The 11,816-nt window shown below is 44.9% G+C and overlaps 1 protein-coding gene across 1 annotated transcript in view; it reads left to right on the top strand.

The window, feature by feature from the left end:
- The window catches only part of LOC101654848 (probable small intestine urate exporter), a 17,131-nt gene extending 13,508 nt beyond the window's left edge, over window positions 1-3,623 (top strand). Inside the window, 4 exon segments of the mRNA XM_045295751.1 lie at window positions 781-913; window positions 996-1,143; window positions 1,723-1,813; window positions 3,287-3,623. Of these exon segments, the coding sequence (XP_045151686.1) occupies window positions 781-913; window positions 996-1,143; window positions 1,723-1,813; window positions 3,287-3,421 (507 nt within the window). The 3' untranslated portion in view covers window positions 3,422-3,623.
- The last annotated feature ends 8,193 nt before the right edge of the window (window positions 3,624-11,816 follow it).

Raw genomic sequence — 11,816 nt, 5'->3', positions numbered from 1 at the left:
ATGGTGACTAAAGGGTGTTTTTTCATGTCCTCTATGCTCTAACTACGAAAATATTTGATTTACAAATAAGGAATCCTACTTCGCGGAATTTAATTATCACGGTAGGGTCTAGAACCGATTAACCGCGATAAACGATGGTTCACTGTATACTTTTGGAGGATCCCATCCACAGATGCCTGCTCATAATCGAGAGGACCCATTTCCCGAGAACAGCAGCACAAACATGCTAACCATATTTAAAATTTTGCCAATCAGTTCCATGACAATTTATAAATTTATATCTAACTGTAGTTTCACTCTGCGTTTGTGTGACCAGGTTTCAATAGTTTATCAGCCATTCAGTTTTCTTTTCTCTAAATTATCCGTTCATATTCTTTGTCTACTTTTCCGCTGCATTGAGTCTTATTAATAACTATTTCTAAGTGCTCTCTAGATGCGAAAAGTCCAAATTCACCGCTCTCCACCCAATCAATTCTGACTCAGCAGGACAGAACCAAGGACAGGCTAGAAGTGCCCCAGTAAGTTTCCAAGCCTGTAACTGTTTATGAGCGTAGAAAGACTTATCTCTCCCTTGAAAAGTGCATTAGTCATCTTCAAATACAAATAGAGTCATATGCATTTTTCTCTCCAGGCACTGATTCAAGACAACAGCAGTGGATTTGTATGAAAAGTGATGGGCACGAAGGGAAAATCATAGGTGTGGATAATCAGTCCAGGCATCATTCTGGGTCCGGGTGAATTGGGGACGAAAAACTGTCTCACCTCCTCTCTGGTTTTCAGAGTGGAATCGTGTCTGCCCTGCCGTTTATATCGGGCTTCATTTGCATTATTCTCGGAGGGCTCTTGGCAGATTTTCTCCTCTCCAGAAAAATCCTCAGACTTATCACCATAAGGAAGCTCTTCACTGCCATCGGTAAGGAGCGAGCCAATTATGGGAGTGGATGTGGAATATCGAGCGATGCCCCTGTTTACTCTGAATCTGCCCTTCCCCGCAGGATCTCTCCTCCCTTCCATGCTCATGGTCTCCCTGTACTGGGTCAGATCCAGCGCCAGTGCCACCGTGGCCCTCCTGGTCCTCTCTCCGGGCCTCAGCAGCCTCTGTGACTCGGGAGCCTTGGTTAACATCCTGGATATTGCTCCTCGGTAGGGACCTCTTTGTCTTATCCTTACAGAAATGTCGTATTGTTCCAGCTCGCTCACTCAGATGAAAATGTGACACGAGAAGTAACAGAAACAAATCTGTCTCTGTTGATGAACGGGGCAGTAGCACAGGGTCTGTCTGATAGACTGAAGGGTCCCGGAGACGCATGCTTACACCTCACAAGAGCCCACATTGCAAACTCACCCAGTCAATTCTGACTCGCAGCCAGAGGAGAAGTGGCCCGTGGGTGAGTTTCCAAGACAGTAAATCCGTAGAGAAGTCATCTTTGTCCCATAGATGATGGACTGGTGGTTTCAAATGGCTAACCTTGGGGTTTGTAGCCCAACGTAATCCATTATGTGACCTTACCGTGCTTATATAACGTGATGGGTAGGGTACAACTGAAGAGGGAGAGCGCAGACATGACAGAATGTCCACGTGTAGCTTCCAAGGTTCTTTCGAGGTAAGACAGAACAGGGTTAATCTTTAGAGAGTGAACTGAGGTCAGGCCAGGGTTGCAACCGGCCATCTGAGACACTTGGCTCACAGGAGAATTGTGTCTCCCTCTTTCTCTCCCATAGATACACTGGCTTCCTCAAGGGACTGTCACAAGTCTTTGCACACACCGCTGGGGCCATCTCTCCCACGGTGTCTGGATTTTTCCTCAGTCAGGTGAGGTGATGTGTCATGATCTTTAGGATGGAAACTGCCAAGAGGATGTATCAGACTTGCCGAGGTTGTGAGACATCAGGTTAAGGGTATTTTTGTCTTCCTCAATGAAGCTCAACGCTCTCGTGTCTACCCTAGGCTCTGGTCATCTAGGGAAATTGGCACATGATCAGAGTATGCAGAGAGGAGACATCAGCGTGATGAATTTGTGTTTTCTGATTTCTTATAAGAACTGAGACATGTCCTGGGCTGTAGGATTTCAGGCAACACAGGATGACGTGGTCACCAACCAATATTGACAGAATGAAGGAGTGAGATGCTGTGTAAATGACGGTGAAGTAGCCAGCGGCCTGCCTCTCACACTGATGTCCGTGGATCTTGAGTTCAGGAACTCCTCTGACAAGGTGGCTTGCTGTTGCATTTGGTTATGCTGAGCCTTTCCATCTGCACTGAGACCAAGCCAAAGCTCTTGTTGTTGAGTTGGTTGTGACTTATGGTAACTAACGTCTGTGTGGCAGGGAAGGATTTTGTCTCACCGTGTTTGATGGCTGGTTTTGTAAAAGGGGCCACCAGACTTTTATCCCAAGGTAGCTGTGAGCAGAGTCAAACCTTTTGGGTGCCAGCCAAGAGTCTGAACGGTTGGCTCCACCAAGGGACTTCAACAGCATATTTTTATGTTGTCATACTACGTAAAGACACCCTGATGCCTTGACCTTTATCTAAAGACATTTATTCATGCAGATTTTACACGAAGAAAGAAGCCTAGCACACTCGCCGGAACCTCCTTCTTAAGGTCCCTCTGGATTTCCACTAGTGAGTTAGAAACATGAATAGAGAATGAAGAAAGCTCAGTTCAGGAAATCAAGTGGCTGTTGCTGCTTTTTTTTCTTCTACGATGTTGCTTCCTTTCCAGCCACTGACTGAAAAACTATAAGGAAACAGTTCCCTAAAAGAGGAACTCTCAAAATGATCTTCTCCGTCCACCATTCATGCCTCTTCTAGCCAATAGAGACGCATGAAACATTCATATGGGCCAAGTGCGTGCTCGCTAAGAAATAACATCAAGCAAGTCCTTTACTTGGTGAAACTTGTATTCTAGGGGGGAAATGACAGGATCAATTTTTTAAAATTTCTGGTACATTGGATGGTAGTACATGCTAAAAGATTAAGATGGGATACATAAAAAGCGAGTAAAATATCAGTTTTGAATAGGCTGTTTATAGAGCACCAGCTTACAGGTAACATTTACTCAACCTTACCTACAGGCTGAAGGTTATGGGCCTGTAGGTAAGGAGGGTTGCAGCAGAGGGGTAAGGAGCCGGAGTAATGGCCTTCAGATAGACATATGCCCACCCTAGCCAGGAGCCATCAGGAAGCCCACAGAGGCTGGAATAGAGAGTGGGGAGGGAGAACCGTTAGGAGCCATGAGGGTCACGAATAGGTGACAGCTAATGACATCCAGTTTCCTGCCTCCAGTATGCAGAATTGGGCTGGAGACATGTCTTCTTGCTTTCGGCTGCTGTGAATGTATCCGGCCTGATCTTCTACCTCATCTTCGGCAAAGCAGACATTCAGGACTGGGCGAAAGAGCAGACAGTCACCCACTTCTGAGCTCACAGAGTGATGGACGAGAGCCACACAATCATCTCTGCCTCCCTTTTCCTCATGGATCCCCGTTGGCGCTTGCTTGAGGGATTAGAGACTCAATATGAATGTATTTGTTTCCAGTGTCTTCTCAGAGAGACTCTGCTGATTGTTTTACTCCAGAGTCTTCCAAGGGATTTTACAGGGAAATAAAGAGCTCGTGAAGGCATAAGTGTGTCTGTATTTCTTTGTGTTGTCCCCTCTTTCCATGGTCACCCTGGTAAAAGCACGAGGCTGTAGAGGAGGATTTCTTACCAAAACATAAGAAGAAGCCAGAGCTATGGAAATGAGAGCTGAAAATCAAAAGAGGCATTGTGTGTGAACACCCTGAGGTGAACGTGGGGGTGTCTGTCATCACTACAAACCCCGACACCATAGGAACCACCATGCACATAAATTGCAGTCCTGGGCCAGAAAGCCAAAACCAAGTCCCCTCACATCAATTGGGGAAGAACACAGGGTCGCCATGAAGCTCAGCATGGGCAGGATGCCCAGTTGGAAGATGCCCCGGAGGAAAGATACTAAAGGTAGAATTCACCACAAGAGGCAGGAACATATTGCAACTAAGGTGGTGAGAGAATAATCAACTTCAACCCAATCTGACAACTGGCTTCCTATGAGTCCCAGCTCGGCGAACGCAGTTGCCATCACAACACCTGTAGGGACTGGACACTTCTGGAGTCCGTCCACTCACAAATGCCTTCCTTAGGGACATATTAATGTCCATCCAACCTCTGGTGGGTAGATCTGTGCAGCTCTCTGGCACCTTAGGAAAAGGATACAGCCCCGCTTCTCTTTTATCCTCTCAAACATACTCATACTGTTCCCTCTGTTTTGTTGGCCCTTCTACTCCTTCGACTTTGAAATCTTACTCACCATAATGTCAGCTTTATCCAGAACTCACCCCATTTACCTACCAAGTGTTTCTAAACTGTATGCAAGATCCATATTGGCAAGACCCATAGCAAATGGTGAGAGATTGTGCATGATGGGTCTGTTTTCATTGAGCTTCGGTATGGGCAGCAGGGCCACCAGGAAGGGTGGGAAAGCATTTAAACATTAAACTGAATATTATGAACACACACTTTGGAGCAAGGCAGAGAGCATCATCACATATAGCCCCAGGAAGCTTAGCTTTTTTATAGGACAGATCATTCTAATCAATGCATTACAGACATGGATGACAACTATAGAAAATGAAATGGTGAATGGTACATAAGGCCATGAGTGAATGACAATACTTTTTGGGTGACTACCAAGTTCAGGGCACCCGATTCTGAAGAACAACAGTTGACTATTGCAGGAGGCAGATAGGGAGAACGTTCTAGAAAGAGGGAACAGCAAAAGAAACGTTCGATGGCAAGAAGAGTAAACACGAATGACCAGAGTACAGAGCATCAGGACAGTGTGGTTCTTGGGGGAGACATGGAACTGGTAAGAGCGTCCAGGGCACTGTGGGGTGCAGTGAGTGCGCCTGCATTTTCTTGAGAGCCGTGGGTAGTGTCTTCATGAAAGGAAGTCGAAGTAGGAATTTCAAGAGAGAGTAGAAACAATGGAAACAGTTTGGAGTCTATGCTGTTTGCCCAGGTGAGAGATGACAGTGTGAGGAATCTAGAACATGAAGAATAATGGGGTTTGAGGAAAGATTAGAAGGTAGAAACTGACAGATTAGGCTGGTGCAGTGAATGAGGAGTCCTGAGGGAAATTATAAAATAAAAAAATGACGCCAAGGTTTTGAGCCAGATTAACTGAAAGCCCCAGTTCAGCTGAGCTGCTAGCAGCCATGTAAAGACTGAGATAGCTCTGGTCTACGCGGGCAGAGGTGAGGGCAGCTGCATGAACAGTTTGGTGCTCGGGGAAGAAGTAAGCGAGGGTTCAATGCCAGAAGGTAGGTAATTAAGGAGATGGGACCAGCTGGGATCTCTGTAGAGTGAATTTATTAGAGGAAAGCTTCAAGGGCATATTTCTGAGGTACGTCGGCCTTCAGGCGTCAGGGAAGAGATTATGGCTCAGCAAAAAACAATCGAGAAGGGACATGACAAACCAAGCCCAGGGCGGTGTGTGCCAATCTCAGGAGCCATTGCCTCAAGAGGGAGTGTCAAGCGATCCTGGAAAAGGCCTGGAGAATGACGGCTGGTTTCTCGCAGCAAACTCCCTCTGACAAACATTCCCTGGGTCAAGTGGTGGGCTCCAGAGTCTGTGCGGAGGGGATTCCAAAGAGAATGGGACGAGCATGTGCGGACTGAAATAAGCATGCAGAAATCCTCTGAAATACCATGCTTCAAAGAGATGCAGCATCCTACGGAGGTTTATTTTCACCCCTGAATCTTAATGCAACTATCGAAACTCATAAAACCACTAGAAAAAGAAAAAACAAAGAAAAAAAACCCCACTAGAATTATTCAGTTTAACCAAGTTATTCCAAATCTCCACCTCATGGGGCGTTCACTTCCACATAAGATGTTTGCGGAAAGACCCAAACCACGGAGGCTATAACCTAATCCCACGAAGAAGATAATTATGCCGACAGCCCTAAAATCATTGCCATCAGGTCACCTCTGATTCATAGGGACCCCACCCAGGGTCGCCAAGACTGTGAATCCCATTTGTGAACCTCACAAATAAAGGCTTAGAGGAATCGTGTGCCTCCTAGACAGTACAAAACAAAAGCAAACCAACCCACAATGTTCCAGTCCGTTCGAGTTCCTGGATATTACGTCACTGCCACTGAGTGGCTGCTGACTCAGAGAGACCCAACTGGAACTCCTTAGGGGAGTCGAAAGCTTCAGTCATCTTTTTTCTGAGGAGCAGCTGGTGGTTTCGAACTGCTGACCTGTCGGTTAGCAGCCCAACATGTAACCACCACACCACCAGGGCACTTGGAGATTACATCATTGTAAATATTGCAGAGAAGTTTCTGTGAAAGAAAGGAGACCCTGCTCTCCCCCCTCAAGGTAGTCTTCCTTCTTTCCTTTGCCGGCTGACACTTTAGACGTAGGAATGGCCGTGGTGTCCCTCAGAACCAGACGTCCAATCTCACTGCCATCGAGTCAATACTGAGAGCGACCCTGTAAGATCGGGTAGAATTTCCCATTTTTGAGTTTCTAAGACTGTAATTGTTCACATAACCACAACGCCACCACGATTCCCTTTCACAGGGAGCCCCTGAATTGGCTGGAGAATCGCTGCAGAGGGAAAGTCTAGAAAGAACCAGAAGGCTAAAGAGGTAAATTGGCCCTTTAGAAGGGTCCTCTTTTCAAGAGTCCTGATCACACAATTACTAGGAGCCCTGATGGCGTAGACGTTACATGTTGGGCTGCTAACCGCGAAGTCAGCCGTGTAAAAGCACCAGCTGCTGCACAGGGGAAAGATGAGGCTTTGGATTTCCATAGAGAATTACCATTAGAGCCCCACAGGGGCAGTTCCATCCTGTCCTGCAGGGATGCTGTGAGCGGGTATCAACTTGATGGCAGTAAGTTGGGTGTCGGTTACTATGCAAGTGATAGAAATAACCAGGAAAATCTGAGGTTTGTGATCCATCAGTTGGATACGTTTAGTGGGATTCCCTCTTTTTTTTTTTTTTTAAGGTGCTTACCAAATCTTTGGTAAGAACATGAATATAAACGCCAAATTCCAGCAAAGGCAAAGTTTCATCAGGACGACAAGATCCAATTGATTCCAATGAATCAGAGCCCCTCAAGTTTCCCCGACCTCGAAATTTGAAAAATAAAATAAATTGCAAATGGTTTGGAGAAGCAGGTAACGGGATGAAGGATTCAGGAAAGACAACTTTTATTTGGGAACTATGAATGAGACCCCTGAGCTGCTTCTCTTATGAAACAATTGTCCACAGTGGAGACAAAATAGAGATTATTTTTGAGCTGTTAGTAGCTTTGGCCAATAACATAAGCTGAATTGTACAGAAAACTAGTTCCAAAGGGAACAAATGGAGAAAGAGTCTTGGCAGGAGAAACTGATTTAAGAATGATTGGCCAAATTTCTTTGCTGGGTCTTACTTATTTACACAGCTTCCAAATAAACAGATAAAGGTGATGATTTCCAAATTTGTATTTCCAACTAGATCTTCTGCCTAAAAGTACAGACTCATACCATCGCATCTGTCCTGTAATAATATTTTCTGGGTCTAACAGGAATCTAACACCCAACATACCTAAAACGAAACCTTGCATTTACTTTACGCTGGAAAAAGAGCATACAGGGATAGTATTTTTATTTCACCAACAACTCCTACCTCATCCTTGGCTCCCTTTATATTTTCTTGGGTCTGTAATGCCGCTGATCATTTTCAGAGGGTAAAAAATGTCTTCTGGTTATTTTTAGACACTCCAAAATAATCTCATCTTATAATTAATAGGCTCAATCCAATAAAATGTGACAAACTCCATATTTGATCTTGAATGAAAGCTTCTCCACTCCTCTAGCTTATTTCTGGAAAGCAGGGACTGTTTCTTTTACGTTTGTTCCCTCTTTATGTGGCCTGGTCCCCTCATTCCCTGTGCCAAAGGACGCTACTGATTTTTCCAGGGGTGCTGGCAGCAAGTGTCGACCTGGTGACTGGTGATCACGTGGTCTGGTCTGGCTGCTCTCTGGGCTTGGTGGGTTTCTTTTTTTCCTCGATGGCTTGGATTCCTCTTCAGTTTTAGAGCTCATCTTTCATTTCTTGAACCGTGTAAGCACATTTATAGAATGCCTTTCTCAGATCTTCTATGGATTCAAGGTCTCCGCGGAATCTTCATACGTGCTGAGTCCGAAGATTTGCTTTTGCTGGATCACTCCGTAAATGTTCAGAATTTTGGAATTTCACGTATACTCTGCGGAGTTTCATCTATGTGGTCCGGTGTTATGGTTAGTGTGTACGTCAGCTAGACACTCCTGGGTAAGGGGAGGGGTGGAACCAACCTATCCATAAGGTAACAGCCTGATGACGCTTCCCGGGGGTGTGGCCTTTTGCATATAAGAGAGAGGAGCCCAGCTGAGTTCTCTTTGGCCTTCAACGTCTGCCGGAGCTGGATCCTGCATCTGGCTCTTCAACGTCCTGTTGCATCGCCTGCTCGTCCCCCGAGCCATCCAAGGACTACTGCCCTCCGATTTATCCACCTCTTAATCAACTAGCCTGTACCACCACCCCTCACTCGCCCTGCCTTGTCATCCTGCTTCCTGTTTCTCAGCTTCCACAGCTTCATGAGTCAGGAGAAGCTTGATTGGAATCAGACTGGACTCACCTCCTTCTATAACTGTGTAAGCCATTTCTTGATCTATATCACTTTCTCTATACAAACACATCCAAGCACCACTGGTGTTTCTTCTCTAGAGACCCTAAACGATCACGTTTGGTACTGGGAATGGTTCTGGAGAAACACACTTGTAAAGATGAGTTTCCTAAATTGATTCTCAGGTCGGATTAGGCAGAAAGGCTCTGAGAACTCGGCCTCTCTTTCTGGAAGTAAGGATGAATCTGTCACTGTTAGTCAAGAAGGCACTGTGAATCATTGTCGTGAAGTAGCAAAGCTAATACCCAAAATAGGGCCACTGATCGATAAAGTGTTGGTCAGAAGTGAGGTTCTGGGTGATGGAGTGTTTGATAACTTTCTACTATTTTGTCAAGATGAGAAGTATAGGGACGCTGGTGTTCGTTCTTACAATAGACAAACTGGTAAAGGAAAGAGATGGACTCAGAGCTTCTGAAGCTAGCTCAAATGCCAAATAAATGACCTCAAAGTTTCTACTTGTGCTATGAAAGAAAGCCTTGTCTCTTTTAGTAACAGAATTTATATTGCTGAAGACCAAACCCATAGTCTTATCATGTGAGTAGCTGAATTACAACGCCAGCTTAATTCTCAACCTAGAAAGGCGTTCGATATGACAGTGAGAACACAGATTGGAAAGAACTATGGCCCTAAAGCTTGGGATGGGGATTTATGGGCTGGTCATCCAGAAGATGGATCCATTGAGCCGCCAGATTGCATTGAGGCAACCAGCCACCAGCACCAACCCTCCAACTTAAAAAGATTAATCTACTCTCAGCAAAACCAGAATTCCCCTCACCCACACACGAGGACATTAGCTTAACTACCTATGCCACTATAGCACCTGGGCCTGTTTCTGGAGTATTTCCTGAGACAGATGCATTACAAGATACTGCTACATGTTCCCAGGAAACACCCTCCCCACCCATTGTTGCCTCTAGACTTATAACTAGACGTAAGTCACAGTGAGTCCCCAGAGGTGAAGTCTAGAAGATAGCCAAGGGAGGAAGACAGCTTAGTTTAGGAACTGCTAGTTTTCTTTTTCTTTTTTCTTTTTTGATGTTACTACGATTTTTTAAAAAAATCAATTTATTGGGGCTCATAAAATTCATCACAATACATAGATCAATTGTGTAGAGCACATCTATACATTTGTTGCCCTCATCATTCCCAATATTCCCTTGCCTCTTGGGTTTCCGGAATTAGCTCATTTTCCTTTTTTTCCCCCTCTCCCTCGCTTCCTGTGCCCCCCTCCCCCATGCACCCTTGATAATTTATAAATTATTATTATATCTTATATTACACTGCCCGGCGTCTCCCTTCACCTACCCCTCTGTTGCCCATCCCCCAGAGAGGAGGTTATATGTAGCTCCCTGTGATCAATTCCCCCTTTCTACACCCCCCTTCCCTCCTGGTATCGCCACTGTCACCCCTGGTCCTGAGTGGTTCATCTGTCCTAGATTCCCTACGTTTCCAATTCCCATCCGTACCGCTGTGCATCATCTGGTCTAGCCAGATCTGCAAGGCAGAACTGGGGTCCTGGTAGTTGGGGGGAGGAAGCGTTTAAGAACTAGAGGAAGGTTGTGGGTTTCATTATTGTTATACTGAACCCTAAGTGACTAGTTTTCTAATATCTACAGACAGAAACTTGGAGAACATATGTAGGAATAGTTCTTAACAGTGTGGATAATGGGATAGGGAATATCAACTTGAGTTAGTCTGAGTTTATCAATAAGAGCCCACTAAATGCATATTCTTCATTCCTTGTTTCAGCTAGGGAGGCTAGGAAAGGAGCTAATACTTTATTTGGTTGGTTTGCTGAAGTATGGATTACAAGATGGCTTTCACTAAGGAAAGTTGAAGCAACGGACCTACCTTGGTAAATTATAGAAATATCCAAAGGTTTAGGGAAATTGATGTGTTAGAGTGGATTTATCAGGATAAACCCATAGATCAACAAAGGGAAATACCTTTTACCAAAAAGGTAAGATACAAATTTGTGAAGGGAGCCCAAGCATCTTTGAAGACTCCTGTAATTGCTATTTTATGTCAGTCAGGCTTGACTGTGAATTGCCTCATTTGAATCAATATACTTGTCAGCAATGGCTGATTGAGCTCCAATGGTGTAGAGGTCAAGTGGCAGCATTGAAGTGACAAAGACAGGGTGGGTGTGGTTACCATGAGGGACAGAAGCCCAAGTAGTTATGAGCATAGCCTAACTCATATGGACCCATGGCATTGACTACTTAGGCAGACTGCCTCCAGGAGTAAATAGTTGGAAAGTCTACGAAGTATTTACTTGAACTCTACAAACAAAACAATTCTACTTCCGGTGAGCAAGCGTCTCACTTGAATAGTCAGAATAGAATCATGAGCCCTCATTCAGTTCCCAGATTTGAGGCAGTTTACAGACTCATAACTCCTTGAATGAAGAAAAGTGAAGCTGGGTCTCTTTGAGGAAGGACCCCCACTACATGACCAAACATGTATACTGTTAGTATGGAAAGTGGACATTCCCAAGAGTGACTGTTCACTGGGAAAAAGGAACTAATCAGACCTTCAGGGATTACTAAATACTGGCTCTGAACTGATGCTAATCCCAAGAGACCCAACACGTTTTGAAGGTCCACCAGTCAAGATGGGAGTCGTTGGATGTTGAGCTAGTAATGGAGTCTTAGCTCAGGTTCATCTCATAGTAGGTCTAGTGAACCCATCCGGTAGCAAATTCTTCAGTTCCAGAATGCATTATTGGACAAGGGCTATTACGGTAGGAAAAGCTAAGTGAAAAACAACAGAAATGCCCTTGCCTAGGAAAATAGTAATCCCAAAGCAGTATTGTATTCCTGGAGAGACTGCAGGAATTCTTGCTACCGTCAAGGACTTGAAGGATGCAGGGGTGGTGATGCCCATCATATCCCCATTTAACTTGCCTAGTGGACCGGTGCAAAAATCAGATAGACCTTGGTGAAGGAAAGTAGATTACTGTGGATTTAATCAGGTGTTGAGTCCAATTTCAGCTGCTGTTCCAGATGTAGTCTTGTTGTTTGAGAAAATTAGTACCTCACCTGGGACCTGGTATTCAGCTATTGATGTGG

The sequence above is a fragment of the Echinops telfairi genome, unplaced genomic scaffold (genome assembly GCF_000313985.2).
Source record: "Echinops telfairi isolate 266 unplaced genomic scaffold, ASM31398v2 ScPeMD7_5868;HRSCAF=6743_0, whole genome shotgun sequence".
NCBI classification, from domain to species: Eukaryota; Metazoa; Chordata; class Mammalia; order Afrosoricida; family Tenrecidae; genus Echinops; species Echinops telfairi.
The sequence above is the reverse complement of the archived record's forward strand: the minus strand, read 5'-3'. Positions and strand labels throughout refer to the sequence as shown.